Consider the following 22,450-nt stretch of genomic DNA (forward strand, 5'->3'; position numbering starts at 1 on the left):
ATGTATATGAGACTATATAGACTTGAATAGACTAAAAATGCTCTAGAAAGTGAGATGGAGGATAAATATAGTCACTGTGTCTCTATTCTAGAGAAGTGTTTGCTAAGAAGCATAAAGAAGTTAAGGATTGATGAAGAAGACATTATGATTTATTAATACAATAACCTTCAGCATACCTCCAAGCCAACCATTAATGACATAAAACCTGTGTGAAAAGCCAGGCTTTTTGCATTAGCTTAATTTTTCAATGCTACATGTTCTCTGCTGTCACCTATTCAAATCAATGCTATGCCAGTGGTTGAACCAATGTACTATTCATGACAATTGGGGCCAAATTGGGGCATGGACCTTCCTTTTAGACCTACAATTAATGATACAGTTTTTAATGCAGATCTGACTTGAGGTTTTGAAGGTATTCTTGTATTAGAAGAAAAGAACAATATTTTGGCAGCCTATCATGTATAATTTATGCTGTCTCTATTTACAATGTGACAAGAATTCTGTACTACCTACTACTGTCCAGTCCCCTGCAATTGGCTCTAAAACTTGGTAGTTCACATATTGTAAATAGATAACATGTTAATTTTTGCCAAGAAGATGTGAGGCTGCAGATCTCATAGCTTTTGTAAAATGTATTAGTCACCTCTAGTCAGATACTATAACCTAAGCTCTATTAATATGACTCCACTTTGAATCCACCTAGATGACCTATTCACTGGCCGATCAAGAAATTATTTGAGAATCAAGATCATAGTATCAATTCATAATGGAGTCATACCTTTTGAATCCTAAACCAAAGCAGAAGTTCACACAGGTGAATCAAAACTGGCAGTGATCATTATCATTTTTCTCACTTATTCCCTCAATACCAAACTACTTTCAAAAACTCATGCAGTGTCCTTGAATCAATATGTGTGTCACTATGTTACATAATTGATTCTATGTCAATCAAGGAGGAGTGGAGCCTTACATTACCCTTACTTGGTTCAAATGCTATTAAAGACCCCAATAATGCCCAAAAGATACTAGGCATTCTGAACTCAATGCTCGAGCTACAAGGTTCAAACTAAGATGTGATTCTTTAGTTGATGAAAGTGACCATCTTGCAATGTTTCAGAGCTATCATACAAAATATTAAACAATATATGAAGAAGTGTGAGTACCCTGTCATGATGATAGTAATTATCATCTGTGAAATCAGACCATATGTTTCACTTGGAGTTACATTGTATGTGGAGATGTTGTAAGGCATGCTGAGTTCTGGGAATGCAAGTTTGAGGCTTAGTGATACTGTAGAACAGACGGAAGACGGACAATAATTCGATGCTTTAATATGAAAAGTACATGACTATATATACAAATATGAGTGGCAAGGCAGGGGAGTGGCATCTAAGGGTGGGAAACGTAGTGATAAACAAGGTATATAGACATAAAGGGAAAAGAGTGAAGGTAGAGATAGTGAAATGAAAAGGACAAAGGAAGACAAAAGAAACAAGCGAGAAAGGAGTGCGTACTATGTCACGACAGTTGAGATATTAGTCCTAGCAAGCATCCAGCACCGAAGCTGTAGGCTTCCTTACATCCTCCTCCCCAAACTTGAAACATCAACTGTCCTCGGTTGATCCCCAAACAAGGAACTACTTGTCTCCAGGAAGGGTGTAGATCAGATCTGCGGTGTGAATGAACTGCGTGATCTTGAGACTGGAAGTGGAACATGGGTGGTACGGAATGAGTCTAAATGCTATAAATTTGAGGTCGGACACGGTGCCGTCAATTTCTGCAAGTCGGTAAGAACCTCCTTGGGACCGAGAAACAACGAGCATAGGCCTGAAGTACCGAGGTTTGCATTTGGCATTTGAAGCAGCTTCTATCTTCTTGTTTAGTACTAAGACTAGTGACCTGGGCTTGAAGTTATAGTCCTGTATTGTTCTGCCGTAACGTCAGTTCAAAATCTTTTACTGAAGTGTGGCAGCTGTGTAACAGGCATTCATGGGCAAGGGTCAAGTCTTCTTCACATTTGTCTAACTGTCGTGCGCACAGCACGAGGAGATTGATGGTGGTGATGGTGTGAGAGATGTCAGGGAGCATGAAGGTGGCTTCTGTGATATCGAAAGGCAGCAAGGGTTCTACACCGTGAGTGAGGAAGAAGGGAGTATGACCAGTGCTCTTGCGAGTTGTTACGTGATCAGCCCAGAATATGAATGGTGTGAGTATAGGCCAATGGGTGATATCACTGTCTTAGGCTTTAACGAGGGAGTCTCTGACAGTATGGTGCAAGTGCTCTACAAGTCCATTAGCTTTTGAGTTGTATGCCGAAATTCGAATGTGATTGATGTGATACTTTTTGGAAAGCCAGTCGAGAGCAGCGACAAATGGAGTGCCGTTATCAGTGACAATTTCTTCTAAACCTCCCCATCAGCACAAGATGTCTTCGAAGATGAAGGACCCAATAGTGCGAGCCGTTTTGCGTCATAGCATTCGCCATTCTGGCCAGTTAGAGAGTGAACAGTGTGCTTGAATGATATAAGTGAAGCCGTGTGAAGTTGGCATGAACATGGAGTCAGCAAACACTTTGCGAAAGAGAGGAGCAGGAATAGCAACGAGGGGAGGAATCACAACTTTCTCTATTGAGCGGATCTGGCACTGGTGACATGTCTTGATATACCAGGAGAGGTCTTTATCCAGTGTCAACCACCAGAATCTATCTGCAATAGTGCATCATGTTGGGTAAACTCCCTTGTGTCCGAGATGATCGTGTGATTCACGCAAAATGCGAAGACAGTCTGATCCAAAAAGTACAAGCTGGTGTTGACCTGCTAGATCCTTGCACCACAGTTGTTTCCCACTGAGGAAGAATTGGTTAGCTCGTTTGAGGAGACGGACACGAGACTTCTCTGGAGTGTTGATAGGTAGTGTCAGAGTGTCGAGGTAGTTTTGAATAATTTGAAGTTTCTCATCACGCAATTGAGAGGCATCATCGGAGGGAATGCCAAGATCAGAATTGTGTGATTCTCCTGCAGAATGCAAGACTAGTGCATGGCTCATCTCGCCAAGACATTCACCATCCAATTCCTTTGCGACCCATAACCCACAGCCCAATAGTTCACCAATCCAATCTTCAACATCTTCCAAACTTGCGTCATCTTCTTCTTCATCTTCTGGTGCGTGTCGTCTGCGAGATAGGCCATCAGGTCCTTGATGTTTGGATCCTGGAACGTGCTTGAGAGTAAAGTCGAACATGAGGATGCCAGCAATCCAGCGATTCATGGCAGCATTGGGCTGAATGTCTGGGTTGTTAAGCATACCCTTAATGTACTTAGCATCAACTTCAATAATCAGCTTTTTGACGCCTATGAGCCAAACTTTGGCAGCTTTGAGAGCACGAAACAGGCTGTATAATTCTATCTTCGCCTGGGAGTATCTGGATTTGCGCTCATTCCATGTAATAGATCCAAAGCATGTGGGGCGTCATTTGCCGTCATTGTTGAGTTGAAGCAGAATCCACCCACAAGCAAGGTAGGAAGAGTCAACAGAAAGAATGACAGGGTTGGCTGAACGATAGTCAATAGGGCGGATGGCAGGGGATTGGGTGACTGCAGTTTTGAGAGAATCCATGGTGTTCTGCACTTTGTTGGACCAAAGGAATGGGGTGTTGTTGTGGGTGAGATCAGTGAGAGGTCAGGCGATAGCTGTGTAATCCTTGATCCAGTTGTGTACTGTCCCTGTGGTGCCAAGAAAACCACAGACTTCAGACTTTGAGGCACAGGCTGACCAATGAGTGATTTTGGAAACCTTGGATTCATTGGGAATTCATCCATGGTATGTGCAGCGCTGTCCTACTACTGTGACTTCAGGAACTCAAATGAAAAGCTTACTGGCAGATACAGTGGCCCCAGCGTGTTTAAGGCGGTGAAGTACGTGATTGGTATCCACACAATGCTCCCAAATAAAATGTCGTATGCGTAGGTTGCCAAAAGATAGTTCATAAGTGCCATCCTGTTGTTCATATCTGGTGTGAGGGCTGAGAATGTTGACATCATCTTGGAAGTTAGGGGCTATCTCAATTTCATGTTGCAGTATGAAGGCGACATCATTCTGAAATACAGCCGGTGAATCAGTCCAGCCTTGTGGGAGAACAGTGAGTTGAAAGGTGCCAAGTGGTGTCTGAAAGGTGGTGATGTCTCAGGATTCTTCGGCTAGGGCCCTGTGATCAAACCCGACAAATAAATCCATCATGGTGTACACTGCTTGTCCTGTGGATTGTTCTGCAAAGTGCTCGACATATGGCATAGTGGCTGCGTCCTTTACTGTGACTGAGTTGATTTGTTGCAGGTTGTGGATGATGCACACTGCACCACTCTTCTTCGCAACACAAAACCACCTGGATTGATAAGATGAGTTAGAAGCTTCATAGACGCCTGATGCAATTTTTGACTGAATAAGCTTGATCACTTCTTCCTTAATGCCAGGCAGGATGGGTGGTTGTCTGTGCGCCCATGGCATGTGTTCAATTGTCGGAATGATTACCAGAGGAAAGTAGTCATCGCAAAACCTGCCCTTCTCCAATTCTTCCCAAGCAAGTGCCATTTTGTTATTCATCAGGACGTGAGCCACTAATTTCCTTTCTTCAGGCCAAAGAAAATGATTCGAAAAGACACCCAGGTCGTCCATTCAGTCCTGTGTGAGACGGCTACCTGGTGTGGATTCAGGAGGTATAGGCTGGAGAGCAGGAAGCAAAAGGAGAGGATCTTCTGGGAATCACTGGACAATATGCGTGTGTGAGGGCATGGTAGTTGCTACTAGCTTGACTTTGTTAGCTAATTTTTTGTAGGAAAATATGTGCCTGATCTCATCATAATTGAAACACTTCCTTAGCAAATGTTCTGTGAAGGTTGTAGTGGTGAGAGTGGGATGAAAGGGCTGATGAGCAAGTGCCAAGGATAAGGTTGGAGATAAGGAGGGTGTGTTGACCTGAGAATCGTGCATAATAGCATGAGTTGTGCAGAAAGCCGCTGTGGTAGCTGAGAATGAGCCTTGAGGCCATGGTCATGGAGATGTGTGGCAGGTTCATGTGTTGTCAGCGTTGAGAGGGTCGCGTATGGTGATGAGGACTTCATCATTGGTTTCAGTTTTTGAGAGCTTGATGAGTCATTGCCACGGCTGCCCAAGAAGGAGCTTGTAAGGTGCGTCAGGTACAACATATGCATGGGCCCATGTCTTGATTCCTGCTACGTCAATCTCCAGCATCTCTAAACATCCCTTCATATCCTGTAATCCTCTGTTAGCTGTTTGCATATGCATATAAATACTCTCATTTAGAGGTGTGTTTGTCTTTTTCCAGACATCCTCACGGATAACAACAATCCCTGATCCTTCATCAAGAAGGCCCATCTCGGTAAAGATGAGGAATCTAGACTGTGGGGAAAGTTAGTGCTAAGCTAAGCAAACACAGATAGACCCGGGTGCGAGTGAAATTGTCATCCCAAGGGCAGCTAACTGAGTAAAGGAAACCTCCCCGGGCTCTGTGCCACTGGTGCGTATTGGAAGACAAAGTCACCATGTGGCACATCAATGGCATGTCAAATCTAATTAGTCTCAGGTTCAGGGCTCCCCAGCACTATGTTGAATTTGGGAGGAAAGGTGCCCTTGGTGTTGGTAGTCGACTCGGTGGTCTTGGGTTAATGCCTGGATGGGTGAGTGCTCAAGGTCATCTTCTTTGGGCATGTTCTGATGAGATTCCTGGTAGTGGTTCCCTGTGGAATCTACCTCAATGGCACCCAGTTTCTCCGCCACCCAATGTTGTACATGCGCACGAACCTATGTGCATCACGGACTGCTCTACGTTGGTTGTATGATAGCTCCTCCTCCATTGGAGGTTCGGAGTTTGGATAGTAGACAATGAAACTGGATGATGTATCAGGGTTTCTGGCTAATAGTACAGAATAGATACATCTTTATAACAGTATGGGCTTCTCTTTGTAAAAAAAGAGGGACACCAAACAACTAATGAAGTACTAGGGCTAAGTAATGCACAAAGCAGAAACAATGCAATGTACGGAAGGCGAATGCGCGAGTGTGAAAGGTGAAGGTCAAGGTGCACAATGCGAAGGTAGCACGTGCGAGGGAAGGCAAGAGACAAGCGAGCAAGAGAAGCAAGAGAAAGACAAGACAAGACAAGTGTTAACACCCCAACTAAGGTTGGCTGATGCTAAGACGGAGACTGTGAACCGAAGCGCGCGACTTTAAATAGTCACTTGCAAACAACGAGTAAAATTCTCAGTATCTAGAGACACACAGAAAGTGGCCACAAAATCAACCCCAAAAATAGAGTAAAGAGATAGTATAAGTAAAGTAGCTAAGCGGTGCTAGGCGCACAGGTCCGATGTAATGAGCCGAACAAACTAAAAATAGTACACGATGTGTGTAACAGGGTCTCAGTTATGCGCGAAGCACAGAGCTGAGAATTAGCGATAGAAACCAATTAATTGAAAAGGGAATATGATGGGAAAACACACCAATGAACATCTAAGGACATGGGATGGACAGACAGACAAATGCACAGACAATGCGAGTGCAGATGTGCGAAGTGCACGAACCCGCGAGGTTGCACGCGAAACCTGCAAAATAAAATATAAGTGCACTGATGCGCTAGACGAATCCTGTGGATTAGAGCTGGAGTTTGTAGGGAAAGTGGGAGAATTCGGAAGGAAGTATCTGTGAAGATGTGAGGCTCTACATCGAAATGGACTCCATTAATCGTAACATGGAGCTCTCATAAGGGGGTAGCATGTTCAATTTGAAGAGGTCCGTCAATTGCTGCACTTGCTAAGGCATTTGCTGACATAGCTGATAATGGGGCTGGTACCTGTTGTGTGGGACAATGATCAACAGCTTCTCGTCGTAGATCTGGACTAATGGCAAGGAGATCCGAGATGGTGAGATTTGGAACCACCATGTTGAGCATGTTCTGGTATACACGATGGGTGGCCTCAGGAGATGCTGCTTTGGATTCGTATGTGAATGCTGGAGTTTTGGAGTGGGCCAGCTGGGTGTCTAATGGTTTGGAAGGTTCTGGGGTGCATGTTGTTGAGTTTGCGGGTGAGGTACTACTGGTGCATGATGGGGCTACTGTCTTTTTGCTTTCATCAGATGAGCTAGGGGGGGTAGTTTTTGCCTTGGATCAGGTGATGGCTAGAACATCAGCAGATTCTTTGTCTTCAGCATCCTCGACTGTGACAACTACTGCATGGTTCTCGACAACATGTTCACACTGAAGAAAGTATGTTTCTGTGATAAATGTGTTAGAGGAGGCAGAAGCTGAAGTGTCGTATCGGGGTTTGTCCATTGCTACGAGGTTGGAGCCTGTTGCTGGAGTAGAAGTAGCCACCGGAGCTGTAGAATAGTGTTGTCGATAGCTTGCTGAATGGTCCTATTACCATTACGTTGGATGTGAGAACGGTCGGGGTATGAGAAGTGGTTATTCTCCCAAATTATACGACCAGTACAAAGGTATTCAGTAGCAGTAGGACAGTTGCGGATGAGATGTGGTGACCCACAGAAGTAACTAGACATATCCCCTTGAAGAATGTATGGGGGATTGGCAGTCGAGGGACTTTGAGAAGGTCCTTGTCCAAATTGACGGGTACATGGAGGGGCCCAGGCTTGAGCTGCTGCTGGTGCGAGGCAAACTAAATGGGTGTAACATCCTGAATAGGCAACATCGGTGATGTCGAGTGAGTGCATCTTTCTCCTGAGTTCCTTGACTTCGTCTATGGTGGATCTGACAGGCTGTTCAGGTGTGAATGTTACACACCTGGTTTGAACCTCTCGCTTGGCATCCTTCTTGTCATCCTCATCATCTGAGTCCCATGGCTGTGGTACGGTGGGCTTGGGTTTGCTTGGGGTGGAGGTTGAGCAAGAGTCCCGTATTGAGTGTAGTCAAGTAGTGATAGGATCGTTGAAGTCTGCATCAAATGCGTCGTCTGAGAACACAAAGTGGCCAGCTTTGAGTACTTTTTCGAAGTTGGTGGCTTCAGCGCAGGAGTATGCTGAGTCCTGGACTTTGAGTCTTTGATCTATGGCTCATCAGGTGGAGGCAGGTAGTCCTTGCCAGAAGTATCTGTCGCGTTCCCGGGAGGTGATTTTACCGTTTGTCATGAGCCAGTGTGCGATCAGGCAGAACTGTCTATAGTACTGAAGTAGCTCAGTTTCTGTGGAAATGTCGCTGTCAGTGCTGTTAAGAATGGCTCATTCTAGGTCTTGGATGGTGTAGCATAGTCCTTTTTCTGCACCAGGGTATTGCTCAAGGATGCTAGCCTTGAGAATGGCGAAGTCTTTGCTCTTTGCTCTCATACCCGGTGAGAGTGACCCAGAAGCATTTCATAGGTTGATACACGTATCTGACAAGTAGTTTACATTGCTCAGCATCAGTAAGACCACAGGCTTGAGCCAGATCCTCAAAAAGCTCAAAGAAGTCTAAAAGGTCAGATGTTTCTCCAGTGAAGGATGGAGCTTTGTTAGACATCAGGGCCAGCATGGCGTTGATTCCCTTCGAAGTTAAAGACATGGTGGGAGCTGTAACTGATGGTGATGTGGGTGGTGGTTGTAGGGTAGTACTTGGTGGCGGTAGAGCTGTAGATGAGAAGAATTTGAGGCTAGGGGTGACGGTGATGGGCTTGGTTTGTGGAGCAAGGCTCGACACAATACTGGTAGGCATTAGGGGAAATAGGAGATGCAAAGTAGATTCTGTTCCTTTGATGCTGATGCGGTGATGGATAGGCAAACGAAACACGAGTTCTGGAGATTCTACAGGGTCTTTGTCTTTAGTTACAGAACAGGTGGCATGTTTCTTAGCTGTAACGGGAATGCGAGAGCGTCTTGGTGCCAGATTAGATGCTCGAGCAGCATTTTCGGTGGCAAGCTGAGCGTTGGGATGAATATACTTTGAAATTGTTGGAGTAGTGAGGTCTGATGGTTGCATAGAGTTTTGATTGATTTGCTTCCCCTCATGGTGGGCTCCAATATGTAAGGTGTGCTGAGTTCTGGGAATGCAAGTTTGAGGCTTAGTGATACTGTAGAATGGACGGAAGACGGACAATAATTTGATGCTTTAATATGAAAAGTACATGGCTATATATATGAATATGAGTGGCATCTAAGGGCGGGAAACGTAGTGATAAACAAGGTTACCTTGTTTACAAGGTCACTCACATCTTGTAATTGTGGCTGAAGGATAAAGTTATGCATCCGTGGGAAGTAATAGACAAATTTACATTGTATGTACGATGCTTGCAATCCAATAGACATCACAGCACAATCACGATTCACCGATACTACTACATAAGCCAGTAGCGCCATCTAAAGTGGCAAAGCCCGCTACCTGACCCGGCTTTTCCGTGATCGTCAGGTTCGGCATCGCCATTTTGCTCAAATAATTCATCTTTGGTTTTATTTCTCTCAAAAAGGTTGAGATGTTAAAATACCATGGTTCTCTGGGTACCCCAGGACCTGTCTTTTTCCTTCATGTTCCCTTTTTGTTGGCGCATTACCTGGACAAATTTTTGATTAGCTAACTCTCAATCTCACATGACATGACACATGGTTCGACTTTTACCAAATTACTTGTTCGCTGTTTTTCTTCACTCTCCCATAACATTTTTCATTCACCGATGCTTCACTTGATACACCCACAAGGAATAACAGCATTTTCAAACCTCTTCTATTGCTTCCTGTACAGTTTGCTCTGGTGCCCTTCCATCGCTCAAAAAATACAAGGCATGGTTACGCTGTTGCAATTATTTCTGCCAGATCTCATGGTGTTGTTCAGGGTTAGGGTTTATTCCATATTTGGAAAGCCGTCCCAGGTCAGCCCTAGATTAGGGTTGGGTTCCAAATGCAGCCATAGAGTCAGGTGATTAGCACCAGTCAGTTATTCTCGTCATCATTCACATTTTGCTTAATTCTCCACAGCATGAGCATTGAGCACTATTTGATTACAAATACATCTGGTCTTACATACATCGTACAAGCTTTCAGTCCCAAACTGTCCTGTCGTCATCCAACCTCAGTATGGCTGTAACAACTCACATTCCTCAGTTCTCCCTCGCTCTCTTTCCCAATTGCACTCCTGCCATGGCATCAGATGCACGCGACCTCAAAGTCAATGCGCTTGCGTTATATTCATACATCTTCACATAAGCTCTTCTCCTGATTTCAGCGTCTTTTGATTCCACCATTTCTCCGTCTCCACGTCCAACTTCATTAACCTCTCATCTTCAACTCGCAAGTATTCACAGGGATGTGACATCAGCAACTTTTCATCAAAATCTCGCAACAGCTGAATATTGTCATGGCTGCGGCCTTGTGATAGGGCAACATACACGTTGAATGGGGTGAGTCCACCACTAGGAGGTGTCGCGATATCTATAATGGAGTGACTTATTGTCTGACCTTGTGATCTATAGTCTGTGAATGAATATGCTGGCATGACAGGCAGCTGTCTCCTCCTGATCGTTTTCAGTCCTTTTCCGTGAATGATTGAAAATGTGCGTTCCAGCGGAACTAGGGGTAAGACATCTTTCTCCAGTCCTTCGAGTTGAACTGCCTTCGTGCGACTCATCTTGACGAGGATGTATGCCAGTGGGTATGTCAGTTCAACGATTGGAGCTGTGGGCGAGAATGCTGTTTCGCGTTCATCAAGTACGATCTCTACTATTTCTCCGCAAGCTCCATTGGCCACGTCCAGATCTGTTTCCACATTGAATGTGACCATAACTTTCATTCCCTTTGCTAAGTCGAGCTTGTTTGCTAGTGCAGCCCTCTCATCATGCTTTTCACGATGTTTTCTTTGTTTCTTTGTCGCCACTGTGAAACACTCTGATAGTGTTAGAGGACGGCCTTGGAATGTATCATATGCTGCGCATATAAAGAGTTGTGTTCCATTTCTTCGACACGTTGTCTGTGCCATGATTGCATTCCAGTGTTTACGAACAGCATGGCGTGGTGTTATGAGTACTGATTCATTCCAAGGCGGTGTTGAAAAATCAGTAGGAGGGCATGATGTGTTGGTAATGATGAGCGATCGGAGCAGTTTGACGTGGTGTGCACGGCAGCTACCATGATGAACATGTTGCAGCAAGTCCAACCAATCTGGGTCGGTAACTCTTACTTGCTCTTTCAGGCGAACAACAATGTTAAACTCCTCGTATAGTTTTTGACCAAGAAGCTCCTCTGCACTGTCTTTGGAAGAATCACATGGCCAGAATAGTGGCGCATTTCTGCTGCCAGCAACAGGAGGAAACTGATGAAAGTCGCCTGACACTATGACATTGACTCCTCCAAATGGCTTCTTTGTGTCACTTTCTCCAGCGAGCACCTTCCCCTTCGCTATGTATGCTGAAAGACGAGCGAATAATGTATGTGACACCATTGATTTTTCATCAATAATCAAGTACATCTTGTCCTTCCAGAAAGCTGTGAGCTTCCTTGCCGTCTTTTGTGACTGTTCGCGACCATTGATAATAATTTGTGCAATGACGTGCAGAGTCTTGCCATCAATAATTGATGCTGCTATCCCAGTGTACGCAGCCTTGACAAGTATGTGACCAACTCCTTTGCTGCGAAAGTTATCCGTGATTTTCTGGATAGCCTTCGATTTTCCTATGCCACCTTCTCCCAGAATTACCATGAGTAGTTGTGGTGGCGCTCATCCGGCAAGAGTTTCTGTCAAGTGCCAGTCAATAATATCATAGGCACATCTCTGGTCTTTGAGCAAGTATGATGGATTGATGGCTGATAAATGGTCTTCATCTTTGTGTTGCAGGGTTGATATCTGCTCAACTCCATAGTCACAATCAATATCAGACCCAAGTACTTCATCTAATATCACAGCAATGTCACCTGCATTCTCCGTGTCTGAGTTGCAACGAGCTAGTGCACTGTCGCCATTAAGAGTGACAATAGCCTCCGACATTTGATTTTGCCACTGTTGAAGCCTGATATAATCAGCCCCATGTGCGACTCCAACTCCACTCGTTCCACATGTCCAGTTGCAGTGCTCATCACCAAAGAGCTTTGTTGTCCGTGCAGCTACGATAGCCATCAATCCATGCAACTCCTCATGATGATTTTTCTGTGATTCCTCATAGGCAAGTAGATCTGCTTCCGTCAACTCAATATGCATCTCATCATCTTCACTGTCTGAATCTACAGAGTCTGCAGCAAGCGCATCCAGGTTATTGCTCATGTCCACTTGTGGTGCTTCATCATCGCTTTCACGATGGATAGATGCGGCAGCCTTGCAGTCATAATAATACTGCACACTCGCCAACACATCTCTGTCCATTTGAGATGCTGCCTCGGAAAATGATACAAATGCTGCCTTGAAGCTACCGAATCCTGCCTTGATATCCTGAAGGTCACGCCATGGAAATAGGAGGGCAAGCATCAAGGCACAATATAGACTTCTACACGTTGGGTCGTTTGGCTGCAGGAAGAATGGGCCAATGATGTTGGGTAAGGTACTGTGACCCTTGGAGCGAATGACACTGGCGATGGGTATGGTTCTTGCTATGTCCCTCCTTATAATGGCTGCGATCATTTCGAGGCCGTCCACGGGAGGATGTTGTAGCATTTGATTGTCCATTGTTTTGCTTTTCAGAAGCAGGGATAGCCTCCTTGTATGTGTCGATAATAAATTCAAAAAATGAATATGATTCGAGCTCATTTCCTCGCATGGTGTAATCCTCTAGCTGTGATCGAACATATAACTGGCCTCCTGTGCAGACCTCCAGAGTCACAGTATCCTTCAATTAACCATGAGACGATGACCGCACAGAGTCTTCAACAACACACTTACATCAAGTTCATCATCCAAGTCTTCTTCATTGTGAGGTCTGTCTTCCACATCTGCATTACTCACATTGTCTTTGACTTCAACCTCTTCATCACGATTACATTCACTATTGATACCATTGTCAGTTCTTTTGTCAGACTCATTATGTTTAAAAGACATACATCGAATTCTTTGGCCATAGTTCTGGAAAAGTCACCAATAGACATCTCTTCACTATTGACCAATAAAGCAGCACATAATGATGAGAACAGATTCGATCACCCCATCCCATCAAATATGCAACCACTTGTTGACCGGATAACTCCATTTCATGATTGATGGAATGTTGACAGCAGAATATCAAAAGTTGATTATGTTCCAGGACACTTTCAAGGTGGTCGGAGTGCTCTTCATGATACAGGAGGGACTTCGCTATCAGTGCGGACACATTGTGGTTTTTGTTTTGTTTTTTTGTTTGATAGTCTGTTGAATACCACGATGCATGCTTTGTGTCAACTCCATTGGTAAGCAGCTTGATGTCATTATTGCAGCATAATGCTACTGATATCGCAGGGCAGTAGTTGTTCACATAAGGATGTGTTCGTTTGGGCTTCCAGTTTCCCTTCTCATCAATATATTTGGTACTGGACAGCTCCCATGGTGCACGTCTCTTACATACAAGCTTTCCATGCTTGTTGTAACAGAGACAGGTTGATTTTGTGCATGTATGAACCTGTTGTGACCGCACCACTCGTTTTTCCTTATCAGCAAACTCGGCTGCCCAATTTTCTGCATCAGGATCAGGTGGACAAGAGTATGGCAATTGGGTTTCACGTGGGGTACTTTTCATCATTTCTTCATCGAGACCATCTACGTGAGCTCGGATGTTCTGCTTGATGTATGCCCTGATACAATCTTGAAACTCCTCTGTTTTCAAGAACTCATGCATCTTGTTGGAATTAGGTGCATCCTCGAGCCAAATCAGCATGTGGACATGCAGAGTTCCATGTCCTTGTGCCTCAACTACCCCAAAATAAGTGCTGATGCGACCAAGGATTCCCATTGTAGTGTGAACACAATCCTTCGTCACTTCAATGCCAAAAAGTGTCTGAAGGACAGTTTTGATGATGAAGAAAAAGTACTTTGCTGCTCCGTATGGGTCACTTGCAATATTCTGTGCCCTGTGGTCACTGTCTGGCCCCAGCAGTTGCAAAAAATTTGTCCATGTCAATCTCTTCTCCAACGAGTACCTGTACAACAGGATCGTGAAGGTTGCTTGGATTGATGGTTATCCACAGAGATGGCCCTCGCTTCTTCATAGTTGTCCCCAAAATATGACCTCGATAAGATGGATGTAACTTGTCTGATCCTTTGACACGGCCACTGGTTGTGAAAACGTGTTTACATAGCAGGCGGACTCGAGGATTGGATATGGGAACATGCACTGCTTCCTCCTTCTCGGCTTGTTTCAAATCAGCTATGGTTATTGAGTTGATTACAAATGCATCTCGTTTGAAGTCTTTTCACTGCATTTGAATACAAGCTGATTGGAGAGCTTCTCGTTTCTGCTCGATGCTAAAGGCAACAAATGGGAAAGAATGATGGATACAGAATCAACGGTCATAGTATTGCAGTGCCCATTGTATGTGTTCATTGAATCCAATCTTCTTCTCTCGGCTTGCTTCTATCCCTCCAATATCATATGGGAAAAGAACTGGATATGCTGCAGCCAATGGATTTAGGTTTGGATTACATTCACCATGTTGACCTGAGCTGAAGTCGGAGACTGGCATTAAGCTGTGCCGCACAGCATATCCACCTTCCTTTAACTCGGACTTGTCTTCCATGTTGGTGAGTGCATACTTCATCAGCTCGTTCAATGATAACGAGTTCATTTCAGTATCTGTGACTCCAAGGAATTGCAATGGAATCACATTGGCATCTGCTCCAAAATCACATCAAAAATTTCGAAATTTTTATTGCTGAATAAACCCTCACCATGCTCAACTTCCATCACATTTTCATCTTTTTCAACTTCAATTGTATCTAGATCGTGATTTCCTACATCTGGAGTTTAAGCTATAAATTAAACTGAATTGCAGGCAAGCTCAGAGCTACTCACTATTCATCTCCGAGTCATCACATGGAACATAACCTGCACTTTCCTTCTGTACAAGACCCACATCAGTTTTGTGTTGAATGATGGACAGAATCTCCATTGGAACATCATCTTCAGGAAGGCCGTAAAGATGTTCATCTGAAATTGCGATATCCTTGTAGATCTCGCTGTGGCATTTTAACCACATGAGAGCCTTGTATACAATGCGACGTCAAACTTGGAACATGGACTTCAGCCATGTTTTTGGTAATTTTTTTGTGCCAACATATGTCACAGCGATGACTGATGCCAATGATACAGCTGGATGTGGTAGCAGTTGTCCTTCCAACATCATCACAATGGTATCCGTGTTCATGTTGTACAGTGAAACATTCCCCGTCATTCCTCATTGCAAGTGGTTGGGATTTGATGCATGATGATCCTTGGGGTATAGCTTAAAAACGTAGCACCGAGGAAAGTAATGAGACACCAAAAGTTGCTCAGGAAGAGTGAGGATTGCAAGTTCATGAGGAACATCTCCGATCCAAAGATTGTTGACAAGTGCATGTTTTGGCATTGAGTTGTTTGTGAGTGCCTGTGAACATTTGTTGCACACCCATGCCACTGCAGAAGCTCCGTCTCCTTCGATGCTGTGCTTTGCCAATAACATTCCCTCCCATAGATCATATGACGGATGGACAATGGCAGGTCTTAATCTCTGCTTGATGTTGGGAACACTCAAAATGAATATTTTTTTGCCTACACATTTGTTTGATATCAAATCAACATCAATCATCTTACATCTTACTTGAAACTCACCTTCGAATGCCATCATCTCTCATGCACAAACAACACAAACATTCATTGCAAGTGCTCTATTGCTTGTTGCCTCTCGAAATGCTCGAAAACATTGTTTCCACACCTCATCAGTTGGCAATTCCATAAATTTGGAATGATCACGAAAACTTGGTTCCACAACTTGACAATTCTCCACAGCAATGCTGCCCTCGCCTGCATTATTCTCCTGTTCCTGTTGATGTGCCTCGTATCTCTGTTTCTTCTTCTTTACTTGCTTTTTCTGCTTCCTTTCTTCCTTGACCTTGATTGCATTGTTTATTAAAGCAAGCACTTCATCAGACTGCACTCTAACGAGCTCGATAATCTTGGTCCACGGCACATTTCTAAAGGTCCGGTGAAATATGCCTGTTGGAACTGCAGCCTGCAGCTCATCCTTCATCAAATTGCCCACTAATTCTTGCACTGGCATAGTACTAGTATGATGGCCCGCGGAAATATTGGTGAGTAGTAGTGGATTTAACAATCACAATTTCATGACCGTCTTGTTCCCAAAATTTTCACTCTGCCTGTGCACCATAGTAATGGCTTATGATTTTTGTATGCTGCTAACCATGCTGAGTCCAAGAATCTGATGGCCGCGCATTTACATACTGAAGATAACGCTACTCAACAATAAATGTTGTGATTTATACACCACAAAATATGCTCATGTTCTTGTGACAAGTATATGGTCCGCAGCCTTTCCCCTTCAAAAATCAACTTTGTTGTTCTATTAAAGTTTAATGTTAAACAGAATCTGACTATTACAAAAACAACATGCCAAGCTTCAACTTCGAAAAGCCGAAGCTTCGAGCACCTTCAAACGACATATACTGCTTAGACATCATCAAATCCCAATACTTGCCACCCTGCACGGATCATGCACGCTATCCCATATAATAAGTCTCAACCCATGTCACGTATTCTTCGTGCACTCACAAACCTACCCAAGTCAATATGACCCAGTCGAAGAATACATCCACGACATCCCCCCTTCTTGAAACACCACCCAGCTCTCCCGCACGTCACAAACCAGCCATGACAGCTGCTTCTGTACTCAACAAGATGCAGAATGATGAAGGTGGCTTTTATGCTGCAACACCCAAACTAGCTTACCGTGCAGAGTATTTTGCTGGTGGTCAAAAGGGTAACATCCTCATCGTGAAAGGACGGAACTTGAACGAAGATGCTGAATTCATAATCCACGGTGTATTTGAAATCAGCCGTAACAATTTCTACTTTACACCCGATGCCAATTTCAACCCTACAAATGTTTTCCAAGGACGTTTTGCAGATGTTAAACTAAACTGCAAACTCATGGCAGGCCATAGCGAGGCTTTCAAATTTCCCTCCGATGATTTTTCGGCCATTCTCAACAATATCCGTGCTTTCAAGAAGTTAGTTCCAAAAGAACGGGATTATGAGACAGTCAACATTATCCACGACTCTCTTGGCCACAGGTCAATCAAACTCACGCACAGTCTCTTCAAAGTATGTAATTGTCTTATTCACGCTGTCTCTTTGTTACCTGACTGTGCTCGATATCATAACATAGGCCAAGGCCGATGACCTTGAAGCTGATGCTAATGATGAAGGTGACGGCAATGGCAAAGGCTCAACAAGTAAGTACTAAGCTGCATACAATCTAGTGCCACACTTCTCTGACTAATTGTTTACACTAGCGACAGCAGAGAGCCTAAGTTCCGAATACAATATGGCATCTTGGCCAGTTTCTGACCGCTGCAAAGGTCATCTTCATGAACTTGTGTCTTCCCACAATATCCAACCTTTACCCACATATGATGAAAACCATAAACTTATCCCGCCGAGTCAATACGAATCGAAGCTGAAAGGTGCACTCGTCGAAGTTCATATGGCTATTTGTCACCATCGCATCAAGTCATCGAGACGTGACATTTTCAATGCGGTCTTGCAAGAAATTATTGTCCTCGCTCCGCCTGCAGCCATGCCAACCAGCCCGTTCAAACGTCGCTGCCTCAATGAAGGCCCTTCTACAGAACAACAGAACAAAGGGAAAACCCCAATCAGAGGCTAACTGGTACGTGCACGGTCTTATAATTAACACCAATTCTTTAACTAGTAACCCAATAGTACTGTCACTCGTGTAGAATTTTCTTGAACTTATGCAGACCGCATGTTTTTGTTGACTCGCCTCTTACTGTACAAAGTTGTATTTCTAGTTCGACTCTGACTCTGTATTTCCCTCGTAACTCGAATTTTGTTCAATTATTCAAACAGTACAATGGATTTAAACAGTAAACAAGGTCCCTGCCGACGAAGTCCGGCCCTTTCCTCTAGTATATAGACATAAAGGGAAAAGAGTGAAGGTAGAGATAGTGAAATGAAAAGGACAAAGGAAGACAAAAGAAACAAGCGAGAAAGGAGTGCGTACTATGTCACGACGGTTGAGATATTAGTCCTAGCGAGCATCCAGCGCTGAAGCCATAGGCTTCCTTACAATGTGGGTAAAGACATACAAGACATTGCTGAACCTTGAGGAATGGCAACATGACAGTGATCAGCTGGTAGATGAATTGGTACAGTCAGTAGTACCATATAGATAAATGGATAGATTAGATATTACCATTGTAATGATGGTTGCAGTGCTGGGCTTGGAACCACTGTTTTTGATACTTGTGCCAAATAGTATTTGTCTAATGCACTTCTGACTACCCCAATCAGAGTCTGACAGTCCAACACATGTCCGATCCTGACCTAATATACTTTCCGACAGTCTGATACATGTCTGATCCTGGCCTGATGCCCAACCCAATCAGATTCATCCTCCCTATGTCTAGTCCAGTTGCATCTATCCCCACAAGGTGTACGATTACTTATTTTCACTTGCTAAACATTATAGACAGTGTTATTACATATTTTCTCATAGTCCACAGTACCACATGTTCTATTACATAGGATTTCAGACCCAAAATATCGCTACTACTCTCACCTATAGCACTCCAAATTTCTACATAGTCACTATATAATATCTTAGACTTCCTACCTATTACTTTAGTTACTTTTCCCTACCTGTTAGTAGGATGGAAGTCACTGGATATTAGTAGTACTTTATTGTATTACAAAATATCTATCTGCTCTTTTACTCCAAAACATTCTGAAATATCCAACACTCATTTTATATGACATTTTGACATACTTCCAACACATTCCTTCCTTCACCATCCAATGCATTTCCAACAGTCCAATGCATAGTCCAACATCCAACCTGACTCCAATAATTTTGGACTTTACAGTTTCCCTTCAGACAAGTAGTTTCTAGCTTCAGAATATCTTCCTTTATTCATAACTAACTATCTAAACTGATATCAAACAGCAGCCCCTATAGGATTGAACGCACTTGCTCTGCAAATATAACAGACTAGGTTGTGCTGAAGATCTACCTAAATATTGTTGCTTAGGTAGCACTACTTTTGCTGAGCCCAGCAAAAATATTCTTCCTACACTGTCAAAGTATGGCTTCATCATCCAGATGGGCACTTCAATTTTGATGATACCAACAATCTCTATGGAAAGTCAATGGTATGTCATGCAGTCGTGATGCTCGAGTCAGGCTGACACCAAAACTCTGAAGTAAATTACTCCAGTGCCATATACGGGCATGGCCAGCCTCAAAGCTATCCTCAAGCGAGGCATGGTGGCCATCCGCAACAGCATTTTTGACTTTGTAGAGAAAGACTGCAAGCACTCGCAAAAGGATTTAAGATATGAACTGCCCCATTATTATCTTATATTTCATTTTCCCACTACATCTATCTCATCCACTAACCACCAAGTTTCTGAACGTAAACGGTATGCAGGACATGTCCTCCATTCATATGAAGACCATTCTCTCAGTAAAAGTATCAGTGAAGCCCAGCTGTGTTGGTGCTCCATGAGATGCACCTCTGAAGTTCATCTGCCAGTTTGCACTATATTTAGCACCTCTCACTCTACCTTGCTTTTAATTGTCATCAAAGGTTCTTTGTTAAAAAGTTTAAGGAAAACAAATAGGCTGGTGGAGAAAATTTATTATCATAGAAGTTTAGGAATAATCTGTACTATCCTTTTGTCAGTGAATGTGACTACGGGATAGCTTGGTGGGCCATACAGCAAGGGCCAAGTCAAAATGCCTTCTTAATTGTTTTGTCCATTGATCAGGTAAGCACACAGTGGTGGCATTGATATTATGGCTAAAGTATTTTTGCTAGGTGAAATGTAAACTCGACCTATCTTACAAGAATGCCTGTGCGCTCCACCAAAAAATTAATCATAAACTCCCTAGTGTTACTCTGTGGCACTGCAGTGTCATTCAGATATCAGGCATCAATGAAGAGTTTGAATTATTCATGCAAGATCCTGTTGAATGCATCAAAGAACTGTGGGCTAATCCTGTATATCTCGACCACCTCACCTATGCACCAGAACACCGCTTTACAGATGAAGGGAAAGTCGAGCACATTTATGATGAACTAATTAGTGATGATTGGTCTTGGGAGGCATAGGTCCATGGTTTTAAATGTTTCTTTGGCAATGTAGTGCGAAAACCTGAGTACAACAGAAACATCGTTACAAGATAAAATCCACGATCTTTCAGTAGACTCAATGAAATCAGTAAATCCTGCTGCAGGAATAGCCAAATTTGCCCTAGATTTGCTCTAGAATATATGGTAGAATATGGCTTATGCAGAGGGCTACATGGTTCAAAAACTCTTGCAGGCAATGGTGGCTTGATTATTGCAATATATGAGGGTAGGAAGTGATAAAGGTCCATATAGCTTTTTGATGAGTAGCTGCAGATACAGTAGCTTGTGGGCAATGGTAGTTAGAGCAATATATCAGCCTTGGCTGTAGATAGTGCAATGAGAGGTTGTTTTTGGGTGCTTCACACGACAGGACCTCCATTAAGCAAGACCACATACCCGGACATGGAGTGATGATGAGCATTAGATGCTCAGTCTGCATCTACATACACTTCTAGTCCTCCATCTGTTCCTCCCAGGGTAAGGACAATGTCTGCCATCACCTTTAAGTAATGCATGACACATTTACTTGCCTCCTAGTGTGCATGATCCAGATTCCTTATAAACTGGGAGAAAGTGGCCACTATGAAAGATATATCTGATCTGGTACTGGTGGTGACATACATGAGAGATCCAATTCCTCATTGATAGAGGACATTTTGCATGGCCTCATGCTGGGCATAGGTATCAGGTGAGTCTGTGTTAGTGAGTACCAGTCCAGCCTCCATAGACATCTGAGCCAATTTTGCCTCTGCAAGGCCGAACCTTTGTAGGACAGTGTCAACATATACACGTTGACAGAGTGTAATGGTGCAGGTAGGACAGTTTCTTTCTACATTGAGTCCCAGCAACCGGTTGAGTTCACCTAAGTCCAATATCTCAAAATGTTGGCTAAGGTGTTTCTTGAAATGACTAATATTGTTACGACTTGGATGGTGTCTGTTGGCGACGCTCAAACAGAGCTTGTGTCGTCAACGGTCTGTGGACGTCCTTGGGCTAGCCCAAGGTTAGGGGTCGTACTTGGCGTGTCTTCGGCAAGTACGATTTAACGCCTATGTCCAAATCGGGTAGCTTATGTCACGCGGGTGCAAGACGATAAGCTATATCGGCCAGGGATTACGACACCCGAAGGTTAATCGTAATGATCGTCGTTAATTAGAAGGACAAAAGTCCGACTAGTTAACAGGGGCTTTGTTCGTCGACAAAGTCGATGAGCAAAGGTCGAGACTATAGGCTTATCCGCGATGAGCAGATAAGAGGATAGAATATAGACTGCTGGCGAGGCAGAAGGATCACTCTGATGAGAGTATGAGGTCAAGAACCAAGTAGATTCAAGTTAAGGAATATAGTACATGGTAGCGAGTTTATATAGAGGACAGGAAACGTATTAGTGGATGATAACTCGTACTACCAGGGAAAGCAATCGGTAAAGGGTAAGACCATAACAGGAAGGCACGTTCGGTCGAGGTAGAACGTGCTTAGATAAGAATGTGAGTCAGAAGATCGAAATAAGAGGTGAAACATGCATAAGCACGATCATGCAGCTGCGGATCTAAGTATAAGTCGCATGTGCGACTGCGCACCGAGTCAGAGATCAGAAAAGGGAACCGGACAAAGGGGATGCGTCATGCATCGTGTCATAGGTTACCGTCCAGACGGTAAGGGTAAGGGGACTGTCCACAGGATCAGTCAGGTGGTGAAACGGAGCATGGGTATGCTTCGTCAGCGAAGGGATCCGGCCAGATGTACTGGCTTTGCTGAAGCGACAGGTAGAGGGCGAACGGGAATGCGAGGATGACGAGGGTGACAAGGGTAAGGTCAGGGTAAGGGTATGATGCGAGGGTGGATACGAGGACGATTAGGAGAAAAAGAGTAGGGGCCCAAGCATCTAGATGTTCTTGTAACATTACCCCGGTTTCTAGGACTGAAATCAACGAGTTCAGTTATCCATGTTGTCATACCAGGAGGGGTCGAAGTCGAGGTCACGGAGTATATCCATGGCTTCCAAAGCATTCTCTTCTCTATCTTGTTCGAGTCGCGCAGCATCGTGATCATATGCTGCCTCTAACTGACGCATGTCAGTGTAGAACGTTTCCGAGGATATTCCTCGACGAAGGATCTTCTTGCCGTGAAGGCGAGGGC

General features: G+C 43.9%; 5 protein-coding genes across 5 annotated transcripts; 2 read left to right on the top strand and 3 right to left on the bottom strand.

Moving 5' to 3' along the window:
• Window positions 1-10,189: 10,189 nt before the first annotated feature.
• Window positions 10,190-10,486, bottom strand: EDB93DRAFT_1097671 (uncharacterized protein; the record flags this gene model as incomplete). The annotated part of the gene is made up of 2 exons (XM_041446876.1): window positions 10,190-10,312; window positions 10,376-10,486. The coding sequence occupies 2 exons, from the start codon at window positions 10,484-10,486 to the stop codon at window positions 10,190-10,192; spliced, it is 234 nt and encodes a 77-aa protein (XP_041300646.1).
• Window positions 10,487-13,001: 2,515 nt separating this feature from the next.
• EDB93DRAFT_1097674 (uncharacterized protein) lies at window positions 13,002-13,682 on the bottom strand (the record flags this gene model as incomplete). Its single annotated transcript, XM_041446878.1, has 1 exon — window positions 13,002-13,682. The coding sequence occupies one exon, from the start codon at window positions 13,680-13,682 to the stop codon at window positions 13,002-13,004; it is 681 nt and encodes a 226-aa protein (XP_041300647.1).
• A 763-nt stretch (window positions 13,683-14,445) lies between these two features.
• EDB93DRAFT_1110038 (uncharacterized protein) lies at window positions 14,446-16,197 on the bottom strand (the record flags this gene model as incomplete). The annotated part of the gene is made up of 7 exons (XM_041448024.1): window positions 14,446-14,774; window positions 14,831-14,878; window positions 14,955-15,144; window positions 15,421-15,525; window positions 15,547-15,689; window positions 15,750-15,765; window positions 15,853-16,197. 7 exons carry the CDS (start codon window positions 16,195-16,197, stop codon window positions 14,446-14,448), a joined length of 1,176 nt encoding a protein of 391 aa, XP_041300648.1.
• A 527-nt stretch (window positions 16,198-16,724) lies between these two features.
• Window positions 16,725-17,823, top strand: EDB93DRAFT_1258049 (uncharacterized protein; the record flags this gene model as incomplete). Its single annotated transcript, XM_041454121.1, has 3 exons — window positions 16,725-17,258; window positions 17,323-17,389; window positions 17,450-17,823. The coding sequence occupies 3 exons, from the start codon at window positions 16,725-16,727 to the stop codon at window positions 17,821-17,823; spliced, it is 975 nt and encodes a 324-aa protein (XP_041300649.1).
• Window positions 17,824-19,844: 2,021 nt separating this feature from the next.
• On the top strand, window positions 19,845-20,290 carry EDB93DRAFT_1097676 (uncharacterized protein; the record flags this gene model as incomplete). The annotated part of the gene is made up of 2 exons (XM_041446879.1): window positions 19,845-19,928; window positions 19,997-20,290. Coding segments are annotated over 2 exons (378 nt in total), but the record flags the coding sequence as incomplete, so codon positions are not given.
• Window positions 20,291-22,450: the final 2,160 nt, after the last annotated feature.

Source organism: Suillus bovinus (assembly GCF_016758785.1).
Source record: "Suillus bovinus strain UH-Sbo-P2 chromosome Unknown EDB93scaffold_250, whole genome shotgun sequence".
NCBI classification, from domain to species: domain Eukaryota; kingdom Fungi; phylum Basidiomycota; class Agaricomycetes; order Boletales; family Suillaceae; genus Suillus; species Suillus bovinus.